This window comes from Perca flavescens, chromosome 9, assembly GCF_004354835.1.
Source record: "Perca flavescens isolate YP-PL-M2 chromosome 9, PFLA_1.0, whole genome shotgun sequence".
In the NCBI taxonomy this organism is placed as follows: Eukaryota; Metazoa; Chordata; class Actinopteri; order Perciformes; family Percidae; genus Perca; species Perca flavescens.
Window position 1 is genome coordinate 468,511 of NC_041339.1, and position 24,006 is coordinate 492,516.

Below are 24,006 nucleotides of genomic sequence, written 5' to 3' on the forward strand. Positions count from 1 at the left end.
TTTTCCACTGCATGGTAGGGCATTTTCGGCCTTTATTTTAATAGGACAGCTGAAGACATGAAAGGGGAGAGAGAAGGGGGGGGAATGACATGCAGCAAAGGGCCGCAGGGCGGGGTCAAACCTGGTCCTGCTGCTTTAAGGAGTAAACCTTATACCAACTGAGCTATGCGGATGCCCTCAACTCACTGTTTTTGGTTTTTTTTCCTTTACCTAAAGTTGTGAATAGTAGCTGGTACTTTTTTTGGTACCCCCTTGGTCGAGATTCCAAGTGAGCTGAGCCGACACTAAAAGGTGGAGTTGAAACATTGCAGACCACTGTTCCGCGACACGGGACATCCTACACAAACCCGTGATTTTTAAATAGCCAAGCTGCCATCAATAGCAATTGCAATTTTTTTTAATCACACGATCCAGAATTTAAAAAAATCTATACAATTATCATACTTTGTACATTTGCTTATCTACAGTACCAAAAGGGAGACTTTTTACACATACTCCCATTAAAAAATGGTTTCAAGTTTCAGTTATAACAAAGCAATCGTTCAACCAAACAATTGTTTTCTGAGACGGTTATCGTACCGTGAACATTTGATACCGTTGCAACCCTACAGTCAAGTGCAGACTCTCTTCTGTTGCAGATAAAAGGATTCAATTGTCACGTTAAAGATGATGTCACAGCAGTGTTACGCGGTGGCGTTATGGCAACCAGCTGAGAATCCAGCCTACACTGGATAGTAATCCGCAGTCGAAAACAAAAAACTAAAGATACTACTACCGTACCAAAAAAAAAAAGTGGAGTCGTACCATAGAGTGGAAACACTGCTTTATTGTACTATTATTGTGTTGTGTATGGCTGTGTGTGTGTGTGTGTGTGTGTGTGTGTGTGTGTGTGTGGAGGGAGCCTATTGTTTTTTTTTTGGCTCTCTGAATATCCGAATAATCTCAGCCTCCTCAGCTTTCTCTCTCTGAACCCCAGGTGAGGTTGCAGCTCTGGGACACAGCAGGACAAGAGCGCTTCAGGAGCCTCATTCCCAGTTATATACGGGACTCCACTGTGGCTGTGGTGGTCTACGACATTACAAGTCAGTGTCCCTTATGAAACTTTGAATATCATACTTAGCTGCTGGCCCACTAAGTGTCCAACTCCTTTTACTGTTAGACCTGTAAGTGTTCATCTGTAATCATACGTTAGTTATCTGTTTTACCTGTTTACTGTCAACACAGGTAGCCAAAATTCTCTCACTCTCTCTGTCTCTCTGTCTCTCTCTCTAAAGAGCCTTGGCCAAACATTTTGCCTGTCTCTAATTTTGAAACGTCTGATGGATGGCTTTCCCCAAGAAGCAGAGTAGCAAAATCCAACCTAAGATTTCACAAATATCAAATATCTCCTTGATATTTCCCATAAGCAAATTGGATTCACTTTACAAATAGATAAGATTGCATAACTTCTCTCCTTCTCAAATTGTCTTAAACACATTTCCTGTGTTCTTCTTGGATACAAAAAATCTATCTCTGCATTTAATTGTCAGAATACCTACCCAGACTCCCTCCATCCTTATAAAAAGAAGGGTTTATCCTGAATATATCACATAGCCATTACCAGCTAATGTATTATGCTTAACAGTAGTAGGGCAATGAAACCGTGGCATTCAACTGTAGTATTTACAAGTTGGCCTCTGCTCATCCAAAGACGTAAAACCATGCAATATCCAGTTGGTGTGGTGAGGAATATTTATCATTTTCCATGACAGAAAGGGACATTATTCTCTCTCAAATCTGTTAATGGCTTCCATTTAACCGTTTAAAAGTGCAAAGTACACTTACTGTAATATGGCTGCTCTCTAGAAGTGAATTTTATTGGAAAAATATGGGATACCATCCCCCCCCAAACCGTGCACTTTTTCACCTTGAAAAAGACGGGGGCCTGTCTCATCAAAGTCCCAGTCCAAAAACACAGTACGAGCCTTAGTCTGCATGCTTAATGAACATGGCAAGGTCAAAGGCATTTATAAAGAACTTTTAACATGCTACAGAGCTGAGCATGGAGGATTCATGGTGTAATTCCAGTACTGTGTGTATCATACAGTATCATCTATCAGCTACGTAATATCTTGAGACATGATATGTAAGATATCTTTAATATGATCTTCCACATGGGATTGTATCTCCTCTTGCATTAATAATAAGCAGTACCATGTAATTCAAATGAAATATATAATAAAATATTGGATTCATTTTTTATCTGCAGATTTCACATTACTTCCTGGCAGCTGTTAAAAAACACACCAAGCACGTCAGTGTTTAAAACTCTGGATGAAATGTTAATGGTTGGTTTAGAACAGTAACAGCAGGAGACAGCATCTTTAATTTGCCTCTGGTTCTGTTTCTTCTTCTCAACAGATGTTAATTCATTCCAGCAGACGTCAAAATGGATCGAGGACGTGAGAACAGAGAGAGGAAGTGATGTCATCATTATGCTTGTTGGCAATAAAACAGATCTGGCAGATAAGAGGTACGCACTGTAGTTACCACTGAAACTTGTCTCCTACAACAGTTCTTCTATCACATTTTGTCTTTTTAGTCAGCATTTCCTTTTATGTCTTGACGCCATGGCAACCATGATGTGCAGAGTGTCAGCCTGTCTGTCCGTGGGAACAATAGCTCGAGAACAAAACATGATAAAAACATCAGACCCGACCCCTTCTGGCTGAATAAATCTGTATATTAATCAGACTGATTATCTTGATATAACTTAATACTTAACCATATGAATTTATTATTAAAGCCACCTCAATGTTATATGAAGACAGGAATTTTCTACCTTATTAATCAAATATCTAAATGAATACACTCATTAGCATAACTGGTTATTTGTAGTGTTTCTTATAGTAATTATGGTGGAACATTGGGCAACTCAGCTGCTCTTATTGCTTTGAAATGTGAAATGATTGATTGCTCAGTGACTGAGCCCCTGGTGACACTTGAGCAATCAAATGGTGTTCACAAATGACTTGTTTTTCTTATAACGTATGTATGTATGTATGTATGTATGTATATAAGAGAACTGTATAGTTATATTGAGGAAAAGGTGATGAAATGCTGATGAAACCGGATGTTTAATATAGCTGAGAAGGAAAAAGAAATTGATTTGAAAAGGGAATACTTGGAGAAACAGGGTAATGGCATTAAGCAGAAACATACAGTAGTGGAAAATTAAGGGAGAATTGAACCATAAAATCTCTCAAAATGCATTAATGGTTCATACTGTAAAGTATGTGCACAATCTTTGCTTGTGATAGATAACCGATGTAAGGTAATCAGTCAAATGGGAAACACCCCAGACAGCCTAGAAAATCTTCAGTTCCAATGTTGCTTCCTTTATTTGTGTAAGTCCTTTTTCTGACATCCTTCAAGACGTGTAGAAAATGAAGATGAACCAGTTTAACTTTATCTGTTATGCCGATACACGGAGTATTCACTAATGTTGTGTTTGTGTATTTTGTATTGGTTCAATTAGTTTCTTTTTTACCAGGACATCTCCTGAGATGCAGTATCTTCTTTTACAGGAGATACGTGTCCAAAATGGCAGTGTAGAGTAGTTAACTCATAGTCACACATGAACAATTCATTTACTTTGGTCATGCGTGCGAAGTGTGCAGTGGCTGCCAAAACACTGAACAAAAACAGTTTCTGTCCCTTGGTGAGGTTTATACTACATTAATTAGCAAATGTTCACATGCTAACACGTTAGCATTTTGCTCAAAGCACAGTCTCCCAGAGCTGCTAGTATGGCTGTATTACTTATTTCCTTTCTTGTGAAACATATTTATGTTCCTTTTATGACACTTTCTTGAAATCAATTGTACCCACTGTGATCAACTTTACAGTTCAATTTTATACAAGTAACCTTGAGTTATGTACCCAAGAAAAATGAATTCATATGTTGCACATGCTTTAGTTTACAGTATACATAAAGAGCACTCATTGGTTACATATTTCTGAGCATAAGTTAGGAGGCTGACAAACACTTCATGTGGTCCAGTAATCATATAATAATCCATTGGTTCCCAACCTTTTTTCCTTGGCGCCCCCCCTACTTATGTCTAAGAAAAGCTACTAAGTAGCCTGCCTACAATTTTAAGCGAGAACAAAAATATATAGTTTTCATACAGACTTTTGTATACATTATATATTCTAGTGTATTATCATAATTTGTTTAACATGTGCAAATTGTTTTTTTTTTACCTCAACCTCAAACCAGATAAAGACTTTAGCACCCCCTGTGATCTTTGCCGCCCCCCTAAGGGGTGCCTGGACCCCAGGTTGGGAACCACTGCAGTAATCTATCTTTCTTCTGTATTATTGCTGTTGTGTCTTTAGTAATGGCAGTCCTCTGGGAGATCCTTCATAACAGTTTTCTGGTCTATTTCTTTGCTGGAGACACTTCCCGAGTCAACACTTTGTTAAAACAGCTGACCATCTACTTTCTGGTCTGACCGATCTTAGTGTCATTTTAAGGAAACAGGGGGCCAACATGGTGAGGGTGTGGTAGCATGGTGATAGGCGGTGTCATGTAGCATAGAATCAGACTACTTTTCCTTTTCTTCAGGTTTGTAAAAGTGTTCAGGAGAGCATGTTCACAAATAATGTGTAATCATGTGTTGATTAACCATGTATAAATTAAGCACACATATGCACCATTTTATTTGTTTTTGTCAAATAATGCCCACGTGGTAACTATAACATTTACAGCATAAACATGTAAGAGGATATACTTTGAGCTGCAGAGGAGGTTCCCAGTGGCATACTTGTGTCTTATGGTCAATGTTTAACTGACTGAAGGGGAAGCTGAAAAACTGCATCTCACTGGATCTGTCAATACAAGTTCATGGCTGCCATAGAAACAGACAAATGGCAAAAGCTTTGTTTTTTGAGATTAAGATTGCAAAGGTACAATAACACTGGGTATAAAGTGTCCCATCTGTTTTCACAATGTAGTAAGGACCATATTTCAGATGATATGAAATGAACTATCTGAGCTGTTATAGTAAAGCTTTAGTGTGTAACTTTTTGATATTAATAAACGTCCGTTACATTCAAGAAATTACCAAATGAGTTGCTACAAAGCTAAGGAAGACTTATCAGCACCACACAACTCTCTCTGGATTGTGTGACTATGTTCAGAAGATTGGGGCGTCCAGTGACTTTCCCGCGCAGAAACTCGAGTGAAGATAATGACCTCTTCTGAAGAGTCCCTCATGTTTTTTTAATCCTCCGTGTCCTCCTTGGCTACTAGATACTGCGTGGAATGGGGGCGGGGGTGCGCGGTCATGGAATGTGGACTACGCCAACAGTTTTGTTGTCATTACTTAGAATTCCTCATGGGGGAGAAAGAAACTACGCACTATAGCTTTAATACACAAAATTAGTTGTGGCGCTCAAATTATTTTTGAAAATGTCCTCCAGTAAAACGGAAAACTACTGAACAATATCCCTTTTTAATATGAAGGTAATTTATCTTAACTACAGTTTAGTTGGGTCTTAATGGGGTCTGATGGTTAAGAAGTAAAGGGCATCAACATAACCCGAGATTCCTCTCCTAGTTTGCTTCTTCATAGAGGCAAGTCAGCCTTATGCTGTCTGTACGAGGTGACAGGTGTTTGCCAAAATCAGTGCAGAAAAATGAAAATGGCTTTCTCATATTTGTTATACTACAGTACCCCACAGTTTTTCCGTGTTCCAGTTTTTGTTTTTCTCTTGGGAATGTGGTTGAAAGTGCCAGTAAGAGATGATAATTAATGTTGCTGTCACTATGGGTACTGTTACTTGTTTTCAGTGGCTCCAGTGATGCTACACAGCAACTGTCAAATTCAAGTGATAATGAGGATTTGATTTGGATTCACTATGTGATGGTGTTGAAATATGCATCAAATGAAAAAAAATAAGTACATGTGCATCGTTATGTCAGTATCTGAGGAAATTACAGTATGAGGGAGAGATAAAAGTCTGGCAGGCATGTAGTGTGTTTTTCTTTGTGACATCTTAGCTCTGTTTCTAGGTGGCTGTGTGTGCCACTGGCCCTTTAAAAATCATTTTAAAATAAGTCAATGATGCAATTAGCTCTGACACATCTAACCCTGCCTTGAGAAGAAACCGAGGTTGTGTATTTTGCATTACTGTGATATGGTGCAATTTGATTATCAGTTGGTCGAGAGGAGCATTTCTGTCTCTCTTTGTTCGTTGCTTTGTTCATTCATGCATGGTGGAGCTTTTCACCATGCTCAGTACCTAGGAAGTTGAAGTGTGAGGAGTTTAGGTGCTGCAGAGTCCCCGGAGCCCTGTATAAGGGAAACCTAGTGTGCATCGTACCCCATGTGCTAAACACTGACAGGAAGTATCTTGTTATTTTCTTTTCTTCTATACTGACACAATACTTTGGTGAGAAGTTTATAGTTTAAGTTAATAACACGTTCACACATCCAGCTGAACCAGAGCAACATTAGCATTCATTTGAAATTGTGTTTTTGGCTACCTGGCAAATGTAAGTCCAAACTTACTCTTTTAGCTCGGTTTTATTCTACACTCTTTCCTTAGGGAAATATCTGGCTCCACTATGTTCACCAGCTAGTTGCTAACTGTGTCTGTGTGCCGTTTGGTGCTGAGCAGTGTGTGTACAGTGGATTAATCAAAGCCCTTTCACTGAACACAGCCGCCTGCTGCTGCTGCTGAACCGATGCAGTAAAGTTTGGGGACATAAAACCAAAACCGTGAATGCTTAAAAGCTTTATAGAGCTGAGAAGAACTAGAGAGTTGAGTTATAATTCTCTGTGGGTTCATCCCTATGGGTGACACCTTTCACACTACATGTTGTAATTGGATCCGTTATAAATATGTTTTTTTATTAGTGCAGCTTGTAAATAGAAGCTTTTAAATAGAAAATAAAAATCTGAGTGACAAATGAACTGTCAACATTTTAATAGGCCACCACCAGTATATGTCAAGTTGAGTAGAATGACTACTAAAAATGTAAATGAAGCAAAGTTCAAGTTGATCTTTGTTGTGCTTGAGTTCATAATGACAATGGATAGTAATGGTACCGCTCCCTTATTTGCATATACTGTTGACAAGATGTGATCACCAGTGGCTTAAGTGAGAGCTGATGTCACATTTCAGCACAGAACTGCATTGAAACTCTCTGCTAGCGTGCATGAATGTTGCTAGGATGCCATCCATTATACAATTTCTTGCCAACTGATGATGAATAAGTCTCATGTTCTTTAAGTTGGAACTCCGACACATGCATCTAGAAATAGCCCCAGCAGCACTTGTGCAACTTTATCAGGTGATGTTATTATGTAAATACAACTCCAGTGCAGTGTTTTCTGTTCTTGCTGTAGAACTTCATTTTCCTATTTCACAAAGACTGAATTTCTCTTTCTTCTGTGTTGTGATGCAAAGGAGGAGTTATTTAAGGAAAGGGGGATCAGTTAAATATATAATGCTGCTCTGTTTGATGCTTGGCACAACAGGATAACTTGTTTAGACTGGCATTACAGCCAGTTAGGGGTTAATTAAAAGTAAACAAATGGTATTTTTTAGTTAATACACCGTGGAGATTTCCTTTTTGTGTTGAGAGGAACGGAGAAAACTTGTTACATCATGGTTTTCCCAGAAGGCCATTGGCAGGTTAATTTAAGCCAGTCGTCTGTACTAGCCTGCTGCTGTGCAGGACTGCTGATCTCTCGGTTTGGGTTAATGACACCTGACTCAGTCTCCATTTCACAGCCAGAGCCAAACTATCACTGCCAGACTCATTAAAATGTAATGCAAATTGGCTGTTAATAATTTCTCGCAGGACAATATAAATAATCATCCACACTCATTAGCTAATTAAGTCTGATACATCATCACTAGCCTAGAATAACAAGAGCTTCAGCTGCACATATTGGGCTTTACTGCCAGTCTCTGTGTAGTGTCTACTTGGCTTTGTGTAGAGTGTAGTTATGAGAATATCAGCCTCTGTTTTGTGCCCACAGTCTGTAAACAGTTTTTTATCATTTCTCCTGCATTAATCTGCAGTGTTTTAATGGTTATCCCTCTCTTTCCACAGGCAAATTACAATTGAAGAAGGTGAACAGAGGGCTAAAGAGCTGAGCGTCATGTTCATAGAGACCAGCGCCAAGACGGGTTACAACGTCAAACAGGTGAGTTCAGAGTAAGTCTTCAAACAGAAACTTAACACCATCTCACTTTTTAAGATGAAAACCAATGCATATGGGTATTTAGTAGTGTTGTTGATAGATTCAGGTCCAAAGCTTGACATTTTAGTGCAAAGTGTTTGAATTGTACATAAGGTGTTATTAATATTCATAGCAACTGCCCTGTACTGGTTGAAACCCAGCTATTGCAATTGAATTGCTCTGTGACGTATACAATACTGGATTTCCTCACCAGACAGACAGCCAACAATTTCTGTAAATTGGGTGGGTGGAGGTGAGAGAGTGAGAGGGTTTGAACTTCTCTCTTTAGCTACCTTGTGTCTTGTCTTCACAAAACAACAATTTGTGTCGCTTTTCATATGAACAACTGAGTGCAACATCATGAATGTCTTCCAGGACCGACTGTGTAAAAATGTGCGACGTTATCCACATATGTAATAATTAACCCACCGCTTTTCTTCACTGTCTTTCCTGGCGCCATGCTAAGTTTTTTTTGCCGCGTTACCAACGCCAATTGTGGATTAATGGTATAGCCTGAAACTTGCAGCAGAGTTGTGTGTCACATCCAGGGTTTCCACCTTAAAAAGTCGAAAGAAGTCTAAAATTCCAAAATCAAAATTTTTGGCCTTAAAAAGTCTTTAATTCGAGCCAGTATTGTGTTGTAGGTCTTAAATAATTTTAAACAGGTCTTAATATCCCTACCTCTAATGTTTATTGAAAAGTGCCTGCAGCGCTTTACAATGTTCTTTTTTAATTCTGTGGTGTTGTAGTTCTTTCTGTCACTAGTCCAATTATAATTCGCTGTATTACGACTACAAATTAGACCAATATTACAACTCATATTGCAGCCAATCTAGACACCAGGTCCTATAATGCCAATGAGGAAATCAGGGAATTGTTTCAGCCATTGTTTCCGCACTCTGACATCTGACTTTTTTTATTTATTTTTTTATGTTGCGATATAGGTTTTAAATTTAATTCATACTAGTCTTAAAAAGGTCTTAAAAAGTCTTAAATTTGACTTGGTGAAACCTGCAGAAGCCCTGACATCTAAGTGCTGGTGTGTGTTCATTCCTGTGGACTCACTCATCTAAACATGGCTCCATATCGCTAGTGGTCTAACTAGTGGTCAAAAACTCCACCGGGTACCTTTTAAAGGTCTCTTGTTTTTCATACAAATATAATTCGTAGAAGATAAATAAAAGTGATGGTCCAGTATTTCATCCTGTGTAAGTCTATGCTGCCACTATCAGCATCTGACCAAGACTGAATTGTGCATGTGTTCATTCCTAATTTAATTAGTACATCTCATGCTTAGAGAAATGTTTGTGTTCCAGATACAAAGAGAAGCGCAGCCGGGTTCAACAACAGTGATTTGTCTCTGAACAGATGTTTGTAGTCGGAAACAACGACTGTCTGTTAAGTTAATAAGTAGTGAGATGAAGGCGAGCTGTATTGTGTCTGTCAGTGGATGGCGTTGCTGGCAGGCGCCTCTCTCAGACAGAGGAGGCTATTCTTCACCTTACCTCAGGACTGTGGACTCTAACAGCCAAATGCCAGGATGGAACATAGTGGTGTGAAAGGTCACAGTACTGCCTCCAAAGGCCAAAGTGTTCACACTGTTTAGCTGTGTCATCACTATCCACTGAGATGTTGTGTCAGCAATTGTAAGCTTTCAACCATCAATTTCTCCATCTTTCATGAGAACTCATAAGTTGTGTAATAAGACTACCTATTGACAGTGTTATTTTAAACATTGAATGATCAAATCAAATACAAATCATTAAATAAACTTTGACTTTTTGGTGTGTTTCGCTAAAATTTAGATGAATGGAGACATGTTTCTTGTTTTTTATTCCTATTTTTTATTAATTCACTATAATGTAATCTTTATTTTTTACATGTTTTAATTATTATTCACAAAGATTGAATTTACAATACCACCCAAAGGAGCAAGGGACCACACAACTGCATTACTACACAATAGTAATGTAACTGTAACAGTCACAATGTTTATGGAAGGGGGTCTGTAAGTTCATATCCAAGTAAATACCCGAGTCAAATGAATAGTAGTAAATGGCTGCATTATATTATTTTCACTATAAATGAAATGAACAGGCTACTTGTTTAGGCTACAAATTAGTGAGTGTTGATGGTGTGTACAGTGGGGGAAATAAGTATTTGACCCCTTGCTGATTTTGCAGGTTTGCCCACTTACAAAGAATGCAAAAATCTACAATTTTAATCATATGTACATTCTAACAGTGAAAGACAGAATCCCAAAGAAAATTCCAGAAAATCACATCAAAACAAGTATTTGACCCCCTGGACAAACAGCAAGTATTCTGGCTCCTACAAGCCAGTTAGTCTTTCTTTAAGACACAGCCCCAATCCGAACCAATTATCTACATCAAATACACCTGCCTCACCTCGTTACCTGTATAAAAGACACCTGTCAACACCCAAACAACCAGCATCCAACATCACCACCATGGGCAAGACCAAAGAGCTTTCTACGGACATCAGGGACAAGATTGTTGATCTGCACAAGGCTGGGATGGGCTACAAGAGAATCGGAAAGCAACTTGGAGAGAAAAGATCAACTGTCGGTGCAGTTATCAGGAAATGGAAGATGCACCACACCACCGCCAACCTCCCTCGGTCTGGGCCTCCAGACAAGATCTTGCCTCGTGGGGTGTCCCTGATCATGCGAACGGTGAGGAATCATCCCAAAACCACAAGGGGGGAACTGATGAATCAACTGAAGTCAGCTGGGACCACAGTTACAAAAGAAACGGTTGGTAACACACTACGCCGTCATGGATTGAAATCCTGCAGCGCACGCAAGGTCCCCCTGCTCAAGAAGAAACATGTACAGGCCCGCATGAAGATCGCCATTCACCACCTGGACGACTCAGAAGAGGCCTAGAAGAAGGTGATGTGGTCAGATGAGACCAAAATAGAACTTTTTGGCCTCAACTCAACTCGTCGTGTTTGGAGGGCAAAGAACACCGAGTACAACCCAAATAACACCATCCCCACCGTCAAGCATGGTGGTGGCAACATCATGCTTTGGGGGTGCTTTTCAGCCAAGGGGACGGGACAACTTCATCGTATTGAGGGGAGGATGGACGGGGCCATGTATCGTGGAATTCTGGACCGACATCTCCTTCCCTCAGTGAGAGAGCTGAAGATGGGTCGAGGATGGGTGTTTCAGCACAACAACGACCCTAAGCACACCGCCACAGCAACAAAAGAGTGGCTGAAGAAGAAGCACATCAAGGTTCTGGAGTGGCCTAGCCAGTCTCCAGACCTGAATCCGATTGAAAATCTTTGGAGGGAGCTTAAAATTCGAGTTGCCAGGCGACAACCTCGGAAGCTGAATGATTTGGACGCTGTCTGCAGGGAGGAGTGGGCCAACATCCCTGCCAAAATGTGCACAAACCTCGTCACCAACTATAAAAACCGTTTGACATCTGTGCTGGCCAATAATGGCTTTTCTACAAAATATTAACATGCTGTTTGTCCAGGGGGTCAAATACTTGTTTTTCCTCATCAGATGGTTATCAATTTTAATAAATTCATATGATGTGATTTTCTGGAATTTTCTTTGGGATTCTGTCTTTCACTGTTAGAATGTACATATGATTAAAATTGTAGATTTTTGCATTCTTTGTAAGTGGGCAAACCTGCAAAATCAGCAAGGGGTCAAATACTTATTTCCCCCACTGTATCCCTGATTCAGTCCAAAGACAAAGTGCCCTCATTCTCTTTCTTTCTTTCCAGCTGTTTCGACGTGTGGCAGCTGCTCTTCCGGGAATGGAAAGTATGCAAGAAACAAGCAAAGAAGGGAGTATCCTTTGACCCATTTACACATGAAGATCTTCTTTTCATGATATAAAAAACATTTTTTAATAATAATATGTGAACAGTCTCAGCTCAGAGGAATTGTTTTTGCATTTTTGATGTGAGGGCTTGTGACGGCATCATTCATTGCTCGCTTCTAAATAAAAAAGGCGTTCCAGAAGGGAAACCTGCATTCTGGCACCTATACCTGTCCAATGCTAACTCAATTGCTAACTGTTCTGGGGGGTGGGAGGGGGATGTATTTGTTTTGATTACATTTATGGAGTGGTTTGACTCGAGACACACATGTTTTATGTCTGATGTCAAAGGAGATAAGTACAGCAGCTGAGACAGATTTAAGCTGTAATTTTCATCAGTAACTAAAGAGAGCCCTTAGGCTCCTCTCATGCTTCCACAATGATTTTCACATCTGTAAATATATCAGATGTTGGTAACAATAAGGCAGCCTACACTTTACACTTCACACTGAGACTCTTTTAGTGGTATGCAGTTTAAAGAGACATTTCACGCATAATTTATCTGCACTCCACTTTGATTGGTTAGATTCTCAAAGAAAGCTTTTTAGCTCCTTAGACCATGTTTAGATTTTAACCCCCTACAGTTATGTATTTACTGTAATCTAAACAATTTAGTTAATTTAAGACTGATTCAGTATGCTTCTGTGAAACTTAACATAATCCTTTCTTCTTGTGTTATTTAAGTTTGTGTAGATTTCTTTAAAGAGACTGAAGAATATAAAAGCATGAATGAAAAGAACAACAAGATGACAGCGTTGCCTCACTAACTCATTATAAAAAGAGTGAGATAAATAAATGCCCACTCATACAAAGAACACTTACATATTATATAATACATAGAGAGAGATAATGATCAGATCATAGTAAAACAAATGATAAGCTTTTTATACAACAAGAAGCTATGTGGCTATAACGAAAGCTAAAGCCACTCACACATCGACAGGCAGACCGATTATACTGAGCAACACAGAGCTGTTCACATGCATGTTAAATCACAAGTGCAGGTCAGTCTAGCCCCCTCCACCACATTGGTCACTACTATATATACATAAGCTTACACTATGGTTCCCCATAGGCCAGGTTAAAATCAGCTTTGTTTTTTTTCTTTAATAAAAGACCAAAAGTAGTAGATATGCTGTTTTAAAGTTGTGCAAGTTGGAAATAATTAGTTTGGGGGGGGGGAATGAAAAGGTCTGACCCCCCTCAGACAGAATTGAGACAACTACTTTTAATTGCAGGACAATCTTTTTCTAATTATTGCAACTACAGTTCAGGGCTGTAAACAAGTACAGTATTCCTATGGAAACAGCAAGTTAGCTTGTATATATATATATAGCCTATATTTGTGTACATTTTGGAAAATTGGCACAATTAAAGGTATGCCGCATTATCTATTAGTAGTTTCTATTTACAACGTACCAATCAACGTATAGTCAACTATTGTAATTTCCCCATTGGAGATCAATAAAGAGTATAAATTTAATTAAATTAAATAAATGATCACTGGATTACTTTGGTACTGAAGAAAACCTAAAAAATAGGATGATTCTCATGCAAGTTTTGGAATTATAAGGAAGCATTTTATACTAAAAAGACTGTATTTTGAAAGATAACTACTTGATTTGATTCAGATGGTTGAATATTAGCTCTGGCTACATTTTGGATTGTATTTTTGAACAGAGAGGACTGTAGATTTTGTTCCCCATCACTTCCATTAAACATGCATTAGGAATGGATTCACTGTGCCACATGTATGTTTAACATTAAAACATGATTTATCAAAGCATGCAAATAAGTATTAGGCTATTTCAGTAGCTAAGTATTCTATGCAAAAAAGGTACGTATAAAGGCTTTAGGCCACCCTACACATTATTGTAGGCCCAGTTTAATACGCAACCTCATTTTATACCATATATATGTAGTAAGGGGTCCCAGCTCCGTGTCTCTTTAAATTAAGGGGTGGTTAAACGTTGAAGAGACCTGGTCTAATGCTAATACTATTGACCCACAATGTTGTTACTACAACTAAAACAACTAAATCAAAGTCTATAGACATTTTCTCATGTATTTAGAGTAAATCAACAGCATTTCATGTTGTGGCGGTTTCTCCTCTGACAGCATTAGTCCTTCACATCCCTGTCAACACACAAAGTAGGGTGCCATCTCTATGGTAACTGTGAGTGAATTATGAAATTTCCTTTGAGTTCACCATGTGCATATAGCACTGTCATTGTTCGTTCAGTATGAAGCCATCTCACTGGCACTGCAGCATGAATCTGCTCTGACTTTAACATAAATCAGAAGCTGACCTTGGTGTAGTGAAGGAACGTCTACATTTGTCTCCCTGTGCATCTGTGATTATAGCCTACTCAGCAGTTACTGGGAGTCAAACTGCATGGCCTCAATAATAAACTCGGTAACCCAACAGCCCTCTGAACTCCCATTCAGCCAATTACCTTTATCTCTCTTCCTGTTTTTGTTTTTTATCTCTATCTTTAATGAGGTATAATGGATGTGGGGGAGAGCTGTGTGTCAGGTGAAGGTGTGGTGATGGATGGCAGGTGATGACAGTTCCTCAGCAGCTCTGTGCCTCTGCTGTCATTGTCAGTTAATGGAGCAGCTTCTGTTGTTATTGCCTTGTTAATAATATTGATTTCACTGGGAGAAGAGCAGAAATAGGCTTAGTCCAGGCTGCTTACATGCATGTGATAAAGCTTGAATGGGCCTGTTTTATCACCTGGCATGGTGCACTGGATATTTACATTCTCTCTGCATGTTAAGCAATGGTGCATGGACTGTAATGGAAGACAAAGCAAAGAAAAGTAACCAACAAAAGTTTAATGTAATGGAACACACATTTATAAGAAAATGTAAAATATGTTTTCTCATTATGGTTCCAATTGTTCACAGTGTAATCTCTGTTCCCTTTTAATTGCCGGTTTCATAATGGGAACGGATGGGCCACGCTGATTTATGGTGGATGTCAGGGCCTACAGGGTCTTCTGCTCTCTGTCTGAGAATAATTTCCTCCAGGGTCACTGGGTATTATCACCACCGTGGGACTGCAGAGAGAGTGAAGAGGGTGCTTGACCCAGATGGAGTGCTGGGGTCATCCACCCTAACGAGAGAGAGCCAGAACGCAAACTAAAGTACATCAGACTCATGTTGATCAGAAAACAGCAGCCACGCCATGATTTTGTTAATACATTTTGTTCAGCAGTTGTATTATTCAGGGTTGTTTTGTGATGTTCTAACAGCAAATCATGACGGTTCCATTCACATTTTCAAAGTAAAGCTTTGTGGTTTAGAGAAGATTGATGCTGTGTTGTGTTCTGGTGAAGCAGTGAAACTTGACAAGTGAACATTACATCTGATTTCAGTATAAATCCTAAAATACAGCCACAACAGAGGATCATGTTGCTTCTTCACCTAATTGAGTCCCCCATAGAATCACACAAATAATTGTGTTGTCAGGTATACGCCCGTCCCTGCGCTGTCCCTTGGTCAATAACAATGCTCTCCCCACAGCAAGTTAACTCACCAGTTGTTGCCATAAAAATCAATGAATGTAGTTTTAACATATGATTTCTGGTTATCAAAGTTTCCTCTGGCTGTCATTTGGAACAGACAATGTTGAGAAGATGTTTATTGCAGCTTTAAGCTGCCCATCTACTGTTTAGAAGCCATTACAAGCTTTTACCTTCATGAACAACGTGTGCATACCCCTACAATATGAAACAAAAACTACTGCTAGTAGCACAGTAACGGGACTCATTACTCACTGTTGGCGATGCTGTAGACTGTAACTACACACACACACACACACACACACACACACACACACACACACACATCAACATCAACTGCTGCATTTAACCGCACCAACCACTGTAGGACGGACATTTGAAAGCCACAGTGGGACTGTTTCCAGACTCCCTTGCATACAATATGTAGGCCACAGTCTCCTTATACATGCATAATGTTCACCAGAAAAATGAATAAGTAAGCGCATGCTGCTGCTGCTGCTGCTGCTGCTGCTGCTGCTGCTGTGCTGCCACACTCCCCAGCAGTAGTATATGGAAGCATTCACAAGCACTCAGTCGTGACACACTTGTCTCCTTAAAACAGAGCAGGTCTGCCCCTCGTTCTCACTGCAGAATGGGGACAACTGCAGACTCATTCTGACTTACAGCAACAACTCATTAACACGCCATTGTGCATCAGCTTTAATTGTAGCACTGCCATGCCAACTACTTTAGCCAACATCCATTCTCAGTTTATTACCCGACTAACAATAGGAGAGAGCATTTCCTGTTGAGCTGAATAACTTGTACATGTTGTAAGAGGAGCGTTTTTAAGATAAGTGCTGTAAAAGTGTTGTAATAAATTGTATAAATATGTATATATTTTTTTTGTAATATTATAAACTAAATTTATTTTCTTATTGTTGTCTGTCTCACATAATTATTGTTGGCTGTTAGAATTGTTAATGGCTTGTTAAAAATGAAATAGATTCATAGGAATTAGCATCCTCTAGTGGTAGTAAAGTGGAACTACAGTCCATTAAAAGTAGAGGCAAGAAAACCACATGAATACATATTCTAAAAGAGCCCATCACTTTGGTCTGCTTTTCCTCTTAGAAAATATTCCTATCAGCTAATTGTTGAAGTGCTTGTAGCTGAATAAGATCAATACCAAATGTTTCCAAAGCTTCCTTAATGTTGTTCTCCAGTGATTGACATCAAGTTGGACAAACAGCAGGAGCCCCCGACTACTGAAGGCGGCTGTTCCTGTTAACTCAGCACCGTGCTGGATCAAAACGACATCATTTACACCACATGCTTGTTATGTTGCTTCCTATTGGTTAACCTGCAGTTGACTTTGCACGTTGAGAATCTGGCCTCCTCACCTGACTATTGGTCATCGGTTGGAACCAGCAATATGTGAATTTGGTTCTAAAGTAGTGTAGCCTACTCTGTTAAGGAAACTGCCAAAAAGTCTTACAACTTGCAAAAAAAAAGAGAAAAAAAAAGATTGTTTGAAAAAAATGATTCCCAAGTTACATATGTATGTAAGTAGAAAAGGAAGTTCCCCCAGTTTCTTTTTTGTATTTTTGTATATTCAGGGAAATCTTTCTGGAACGGTTGTTTTTTTAAAAGATGCAAACAACCATGCTCTGTATTTGAGAGATTAAACAGATGGTTTTAGACGTATTTTTATGGATCCCACTCTCGTTTATTGGCAAAAATGGGGATTACCTAAACATACCCAGTTTTAAAGGTCCCATATTGTAAAAAGTGAGATGTCTTTTTCGATTATAAAGCAGGTTGAGGTACTATATAAATAAAAATATCAAAAGGCTCAACTCACAGAGAAATGCACGCAGCCCGTAATCAGAACCAGTGCCTTTAAACAAGCTGTCTGAATCTGTGCGGTTGTGATGTCACAACTATGTAGAAAGTTTAGCAACAGTACCGTTACAGTCATTCCTCGGCTGCAATGGCAGTGCAGAGACTCAGAGGGCACTGTCAGTAACCGATCCGTTCCACCTGCACAATCCGTTCTGCGCATGCGCATGATGTTCACGCATGTGCAGATGATAATACTGTTTTACGACCTGCCCGATCTGTTCCACGCTAGCCTCCACCCAAGCTAACGTTAGTTTAGCTAACAGCTAATTTGGCTAACCGCTAGCCGACAAATAACGCATGTGCAGAACGGATCGTGCAGGCAGAACGGACAGCTAGATTCAGTCTAAAATAACGTTAAGTCAAACATAATGGGAAAAACAGCTACAGCAAAATTAAGACTTTACAGTAACAATAAAGACAAGTATTGAGTGATTGTATTTTAAATGAGCACAAGTAAAGTAGAACTGAAGTAACAGCTGTTATATATGTTAACGTTTGTTTTGAAGTTTTATTTTGAGGGTCTTTTAAAGAGTTTGCATGCTGTCTCAGCTAGCGGTTAGCCGAATTAGCTGTTAGCTAAACTAACGTTAGCTTAACTGTGGAGGCTGACGGACGGCAGACCGCTACAATCAGCTAGCGGTTAGTCAAATGAACTGTTAGCTAAAGTAACGTTAGCTTCCCAGTGGAGGCTAACGGCAGACCACTATAATCACCTAGAGGTCCGCCCGAATTAGCTATTAGCTAAACTAACGTGAATTAGCTGTTAGCTAAACTAACGTTAGTTTCCCGGTGGAGGCTAGTGTGGGAACAGATCGGGTAGTGTCGTAAATCATCGTACCACAGCGCATGCGCGAACATCTTGCGCATGCGCAGAACGGATTGTACAGTTGGAACGGATCGGGTACTGACAGGCACATTTGGAAGACCCAGACAACACTGACCAATCAGAGCAGACTGGGCTTTTTTAGGAGGAAGGCTTAAAGAGACAGGCGTTAAAACAAAGCGTTTAAGACAGAGGGTGAATACAGGTATATTCAGACAGACCATATGAGAAAAATAATGTGTTTATTGAACATTAAAGCATGTAAACATGTTCTTGTAGAAACCCAAAATACAAGTAGGAACTTGAAAATGAGCATAATTTGGGACCTTTAATCTTAAAGCGAAACCACACCTCTCCTGCCCATAACCCCTGTGGGATCCATGACTTTGCGTTGTGATCGTTACAATAACAGAACAGTAACATCTTGAGTATCTAATGCATGCCTAGTTTTTGAGCATAGGTACTGTCTACCAGTGTAAACACGTTTGAATATGTAAATGGTAACATTACACCAGTGACTTAATGCACTCTGATAATGACTAGTCTTTTTGTTTAAACTGTTGAACTGGATTTGTATACTTGACTTCAGAATATCTCTTTTGTGTGTGTGTGTGTGTGTGTGTGTGTGTGTGTGTGTGTGTGTGTGTGTGTGTGTGTGTGTGTGTGTGTGTGTGTGTGTGTGTGTGTGTGTGTGTGTGTGTAAATGTGTGCTTTCTGTATAGGCAACATTAGAATGCAGTTATATAGGGGGCCACTGCCAAGTCGTGTCATTCTTGCCACATTAGGGCACCATTTAGCTCACCATTTGTTTGCGATATGTCCTAGATCCCCCCCACTCACAGCCATATGACATCTGCCGCTGCATTGTGTGATATCTTGGTAGTTGTGATTCTGGTAGTCTGCACTGATGCTGTAGGTGAGCAGTGGCCTTGTGCCACAGAGGAACATGAACACAAAGTTCCCCGTGTGGTGATCTGTAGACTTAAACGCCGGTTCTGTGATCAAAACAGACCGCTAACATTGTAAACCAGTTCCATTCCTGACAGAAGACTAATTTGCACATAGACCTTTCAGGTGAATATGAAGTTATGAAAAGCTTCATTGTAAATGTACATTCACTTGGTTGAAGAACTGTCTGATTGTCATGTGACGTGTGGTTTTCTTTGCTGCTTGTGTTTAAACGGACTACTGATGTTGGCATTATACAATGTTTTTAGAGCCAGGTAACATTACATACTGGTCAGCCAGTGTTGAGAACACTACTTTGATTTGACTCGTCTTTGAAGTGAATTCTTACTGCACTTTTGAAGAACATGTTTTAGAATTGGTGAGTGACATTGTAAGTCTTAGAAACATGGTTAAATCTTTATCTGGAGAACTGTGTCTTAGAGTAGACTCAAACGTTTATGAATTGTTCACACATGTCCAAAAAAGGGGAGCATTCTTGGGAAAAAAAAAACAACTACTGAACCTTTCTAACCCTTATAATAAGCCAAATAGTAATAATAATAAAAAGAGACAGAGTTGGATCAAATATCACAGGAGATATTGACTGGAACACACTCTCTTGTGGGTTTGGGAATGACAACGACCGGTTGCATTTTAAGTTCTAATCCCTCGAACTGAAAGAAGAACCAATGATGTATGCCTGTCATCTCCAAACAGGAATGTACTGCTCCCATTACGACCACACAGCCTTGGAAGGAGAGCACTTCTTGAGAAATGACTCGATGGGTATTTATATGTAAATTACAACAAATAAGGAATCAGTTCCTATAGACCTTTCCTTTGTATTTATTTCCCTTCCATAATAGAGTCCCATTTTAGCATTCCCTGGAACTGGACCAAGTAGTGCAACAAATGTCTTAGCGTGTCGGGGGTCTGCGTGCCGTTTGAGGATGGAGGCCGTGGCCATTCCCTGGGGGGTGGTGGGGGGTGTATGTTCTGTCACAGCTCTGTGCAGCAGACCTGATCAGTCTAGAGCTGGCTCTCCATTCACACTGTACAGAGATCTAGCATGTCTCTCCAAATGATTAATAAAGATGTCTTATTACCAACTCATGCACACTTCTGTTTTTCCTGAACTTTTCTTTGACACTGTACACATCTGAGGTTTTCTATTGGTGTTCTTCCTCTCCCTGTCCACCTTATTGGCTTGTTTCACACTAACAGTCCCTTTGACTTCACTGATGAAGATACTGATTAACTTAACTCTAGCGCATACGGAGTAACCAAGCAATGACATTAGTCCAATCACACATTGATGAGACTATACAAAGCTGAATCTGTCAATCGTATCAAAACACTATTCTGACAATGTATATTTTTTACATTTTAAAATCAATAACAATGAACACATTTGCAGTGTTGTAATGTAACAAAGTACAAATACTTTGTTACTGTACTTAAGTAGAATTATTACATATCTGTACTTCGTTATTCATATTTCCAGAAACTTTTACTTTTACTCCACTACATCTCCTAAATAAAATTTTACTTTTTTTACTCCACTACATTTCTTGTCACCACAAAATAAAATCACAACAAATTTGTTACACTGTAAAAAAAGCTGGTTTGGGGAATCAATGCTCCTAGATTAATGCACGCTTTATTCCAGTTGGTGAGGTAATGCTGGTTTGTTGCTAAGCGGCTAAAAAAAAAAAAAAAAAAAAACATAGGCCAAAACTACAGAAGAAGAGGAGGAAGCATAATAACTGATAGTGTCATGCATGCTCTGCTGCCATGGTAACAGACGATGATCACCCACGACAACAGTGGTGATGAGAGAACGTTACACACTTGTTACTTGTTAAGTAATAATAAAGTTCATTAGTGGAACTGCCTTCCTATTGAGCTCAGAGAAAGCACCAGCTGTCTATCATTTAAAAGCAATCACAGCTGCAATCATCAACAGCTGGTTCACCTCATCATAGGTATTGCCCTTATATGTATTGAACTTATTTTTTATTTATTTTATTTCCCCCTTTCTCTTTTCTTTCTTAATTTGCTTTCTATCTTTCTTGTATTCTTTGTTATGAATGTAATATGAGGATGTGTTGACCGGCCAAGGGACTACCGATGACAATAAGCTTTTTTACTAACTCTGGCACATTTACATTTTGAGTGTAAACTAAACATGTCAATTGATGTGCATTGTCACTTTTAAATAAACAAATAAATAAAATAAAATAAAAGTTTTTTTTTTTTTTTTTATTTCTAATAATTAAGTACATTTAATATCATAAAACTACTTTTGATACTTAAGTACAGTAAATATCAGATACGTTAAGACTTTTACTCAAGTACTATTCTAAAACGTGACTTTAACTTCTACCAAAGTCATTTTCTTTTACAAGTACTTTATACAAGATTGCACATTAGCAAGGTAGGGTGGTGGCGGGTAGTGTTGTTGATGAGGAACCAATGGGAATGAAGCCAGAGCTGAGTCAATGGTAGTTGTACGTGTTGTGGTGTGCATGGTTTCTAGTGTGCCAAAACAACACATACCGACAGATCAGTGGAATGACCTGCTGTATTGGCCAGGGGCCAGGGCTGGGTTAGCGTGGTTAGGGGGCCCTGGGGCCATAACGAGCCATTGGCCCCAATTTCAGAAAAGTCACTTAGACTCACTTTAAAGCCCGCCCGGCCCCTGACCAACAAATTGTAACCTGAGGCACCAGATGGTTTGCTACACAGAAGCGTCTGAGAAACTGTTTAATAAAGGGCAGGCCCTTTCAAAAAATACCTGGCAGGTGATTGGATGAACCATCCGTCGCGGGCATCACAAACACCGGCAGGAACTCCTCACAGGACACTGGTTGGTTCGGACACAAACGCATTCCTTCACACGCAGGTGGTAGAGCTGTCGCCTACCAGTCAGAAGGTTGATGGTTCGATCCCGGGCCCTGCAGTCCCATGTTGTAGTGTCCTTGCTCCCGATGCTGAGTGAGTGTGTAGCCTATCTGATGAGCAGGTGGCACCTTGTACGGCAGCCTCGGCCACAGTGTATGAATGGGTTGATGAATGGTTCCTGTACTGTGTTAAAGCGCTTTGAGTAGTCATTAAAACTAGAAAAGTGCTATATAAAATCGTGATATCGCGAGAATCCAGCTGCTGTGCAAGATAAAGGAGAAAATAATCTAATTTGCAATTAATCCAAAACTGCCACCAAGTAAACCTGCTAACTTTCCCCGCTATACCAAGCCGTAATCCAGTTTTGATATCGGCACCTTATTAAAGTTCTGTCCTAGTTTAGTCCTAGATACTGCCAACACATTACCACTAAAGGTATGAGGGCTCATTCCATTCATTAAAACACATACTCCAAAAGGAATGTCCTATTGCTCGGTGTGATGGCCACTAATGTGGAAACTGTCTTACGCCATGTTTGTTGCAAAAACTCCCCACTAGAATTCCTCCCATTCATTGTTTCTGTGTTGTGGCCTCATTAGTCATTCTGAACACACCAACCTGCAGCGCTGGAATGTAACTGAGTACATTTACTCAAGTACTGTATTGAAGTACAAATTTGAGGTATTAGTACTTTATGCGAGTATTTCTTTTGTTATGCTGCACTATTCTTTACTACATTTCAGAGGGAAACTGTTCACGTTTTACTCCGGTAGCTCTAGTGACTTTTATACACAAAACATATGACAGTTACAGGGGCCATTTTACTGCATAATAGTAAAGTACTTTAAATATATTTTTCTGATAATAAAGCTTTTGAATGCAAGACCTATTTGTATTTTTTGACTTCAGTAAATGCTGAGTACTTGTTTGTGTGTTTTCTGTTGTAACTCCCAGTGATCACCACTAGCAGGACCTCCCCAGGAGCCAGTAAACACATTGGGAAACAGAAACTGGTGCTGTGCCACTTTCACAATCCATGTGTTGTCTGTTGCTTCTCTGCAGGGCTGCTGATGCCAGTTCATTTACAGCTCCATGTCTGGCATTACGATGTTAGTCACTGGGATCATATTAATGGTACTGAGAGGTTAAATAACACACCATCAATCCAAATATGACCAAGTGTATTTCACAGGATTATTACAGTTGAGAAAACCTGTTCTAACTAGTTGGCTCCCAAACCAGTGTGACAGCTAACGGATTATTTGTTGCTCCACTCAGCGTGTCTCCAAACAGGAAAATAACAATGACCTTAATATGACTAAGACGCCAAACACTGATACTTAACAGTGAGCTTGGGCTGAGATTGAATTCTACTATATATTTTAAACAGATATGTGCACATAAGGTAACACAAAAGAATAATAATGTCCATGATATAATAATCCAGTATTCTGATATATTCCAACATGGAAAGCTTGCCAGATGCTTATTGAATGGAGTTTATAATCCGCTTTCATGGTTGAATGAGTCTTTTGTGACACGTCTTTGTTGTATATCGAGCCCACAAAAGTAATATTCACATTATGCTATTCAGAAATGTCCTACTGGCTTCACTTTTTTTTCAGTCATTTAAATACTTCATGTTTCATAGAGGATGTACATGGTAAAGTAGAGAACTGTCATGTCTTTGCTTTGAGCTCATGATTCTTTCATCTCCCAAAGCCACGTGGTTATGATCGGCATTAATTAGTAAATAAAAACAGATAAAGAGAAATTCCTTTCAAAAATAGTTTTATTAAATACTTTCTCAACTAGCT

At 39.4% G+C, this 24,006-nt stretch overlaps 1 protein-coding gene across 5 annotated transcripts in view; it reads left to right on the forward strand.

The window, feature by feature from the left end:
- Window positions 1–17,316, forward strand: part of rab6ba (RAB6B, member RAS oncogene family a) — a 58,316-nt gene extending 41,000 nt beyond the window's left edge. For 2 of the 5 annotated variants that reach the window (XM_028587307.1, XM_028587310.1), the window contains exons 4-8: window positions 956–1,082; window positions 2,401–2,512; window positions 8,111–8,204; window positions 12,006–12,072; window positions 16,836–17,316. In XM_028587307.1, the coding sequence (XP_028443108.1) occupies window positions 956–1,082; window positions 2,401–2,512; window positions 8,111–8,204; window positions 12,006–12,072; window positions 16,836–16,900 (465 nt within the window). In that variant the 3' untranslated portion in view covers window positions 16,901–17,316. Of the gene's footprint in view, window positions 1–955; window positions 1,083–2,400; window positions 2,513–8,110; window positions 8,205–9,556; window positions 9,988–12,005; window positions 12,073–16,835 lie in introns of those variants that run through there. The other 3 variants (XM_028587308.1, XM_028587311.1, XM_028587309.1) reach the window with 2 other exon arrangements.
- Window positions 17,317–24,006: the final 6,690 nt, after the last annotated feature.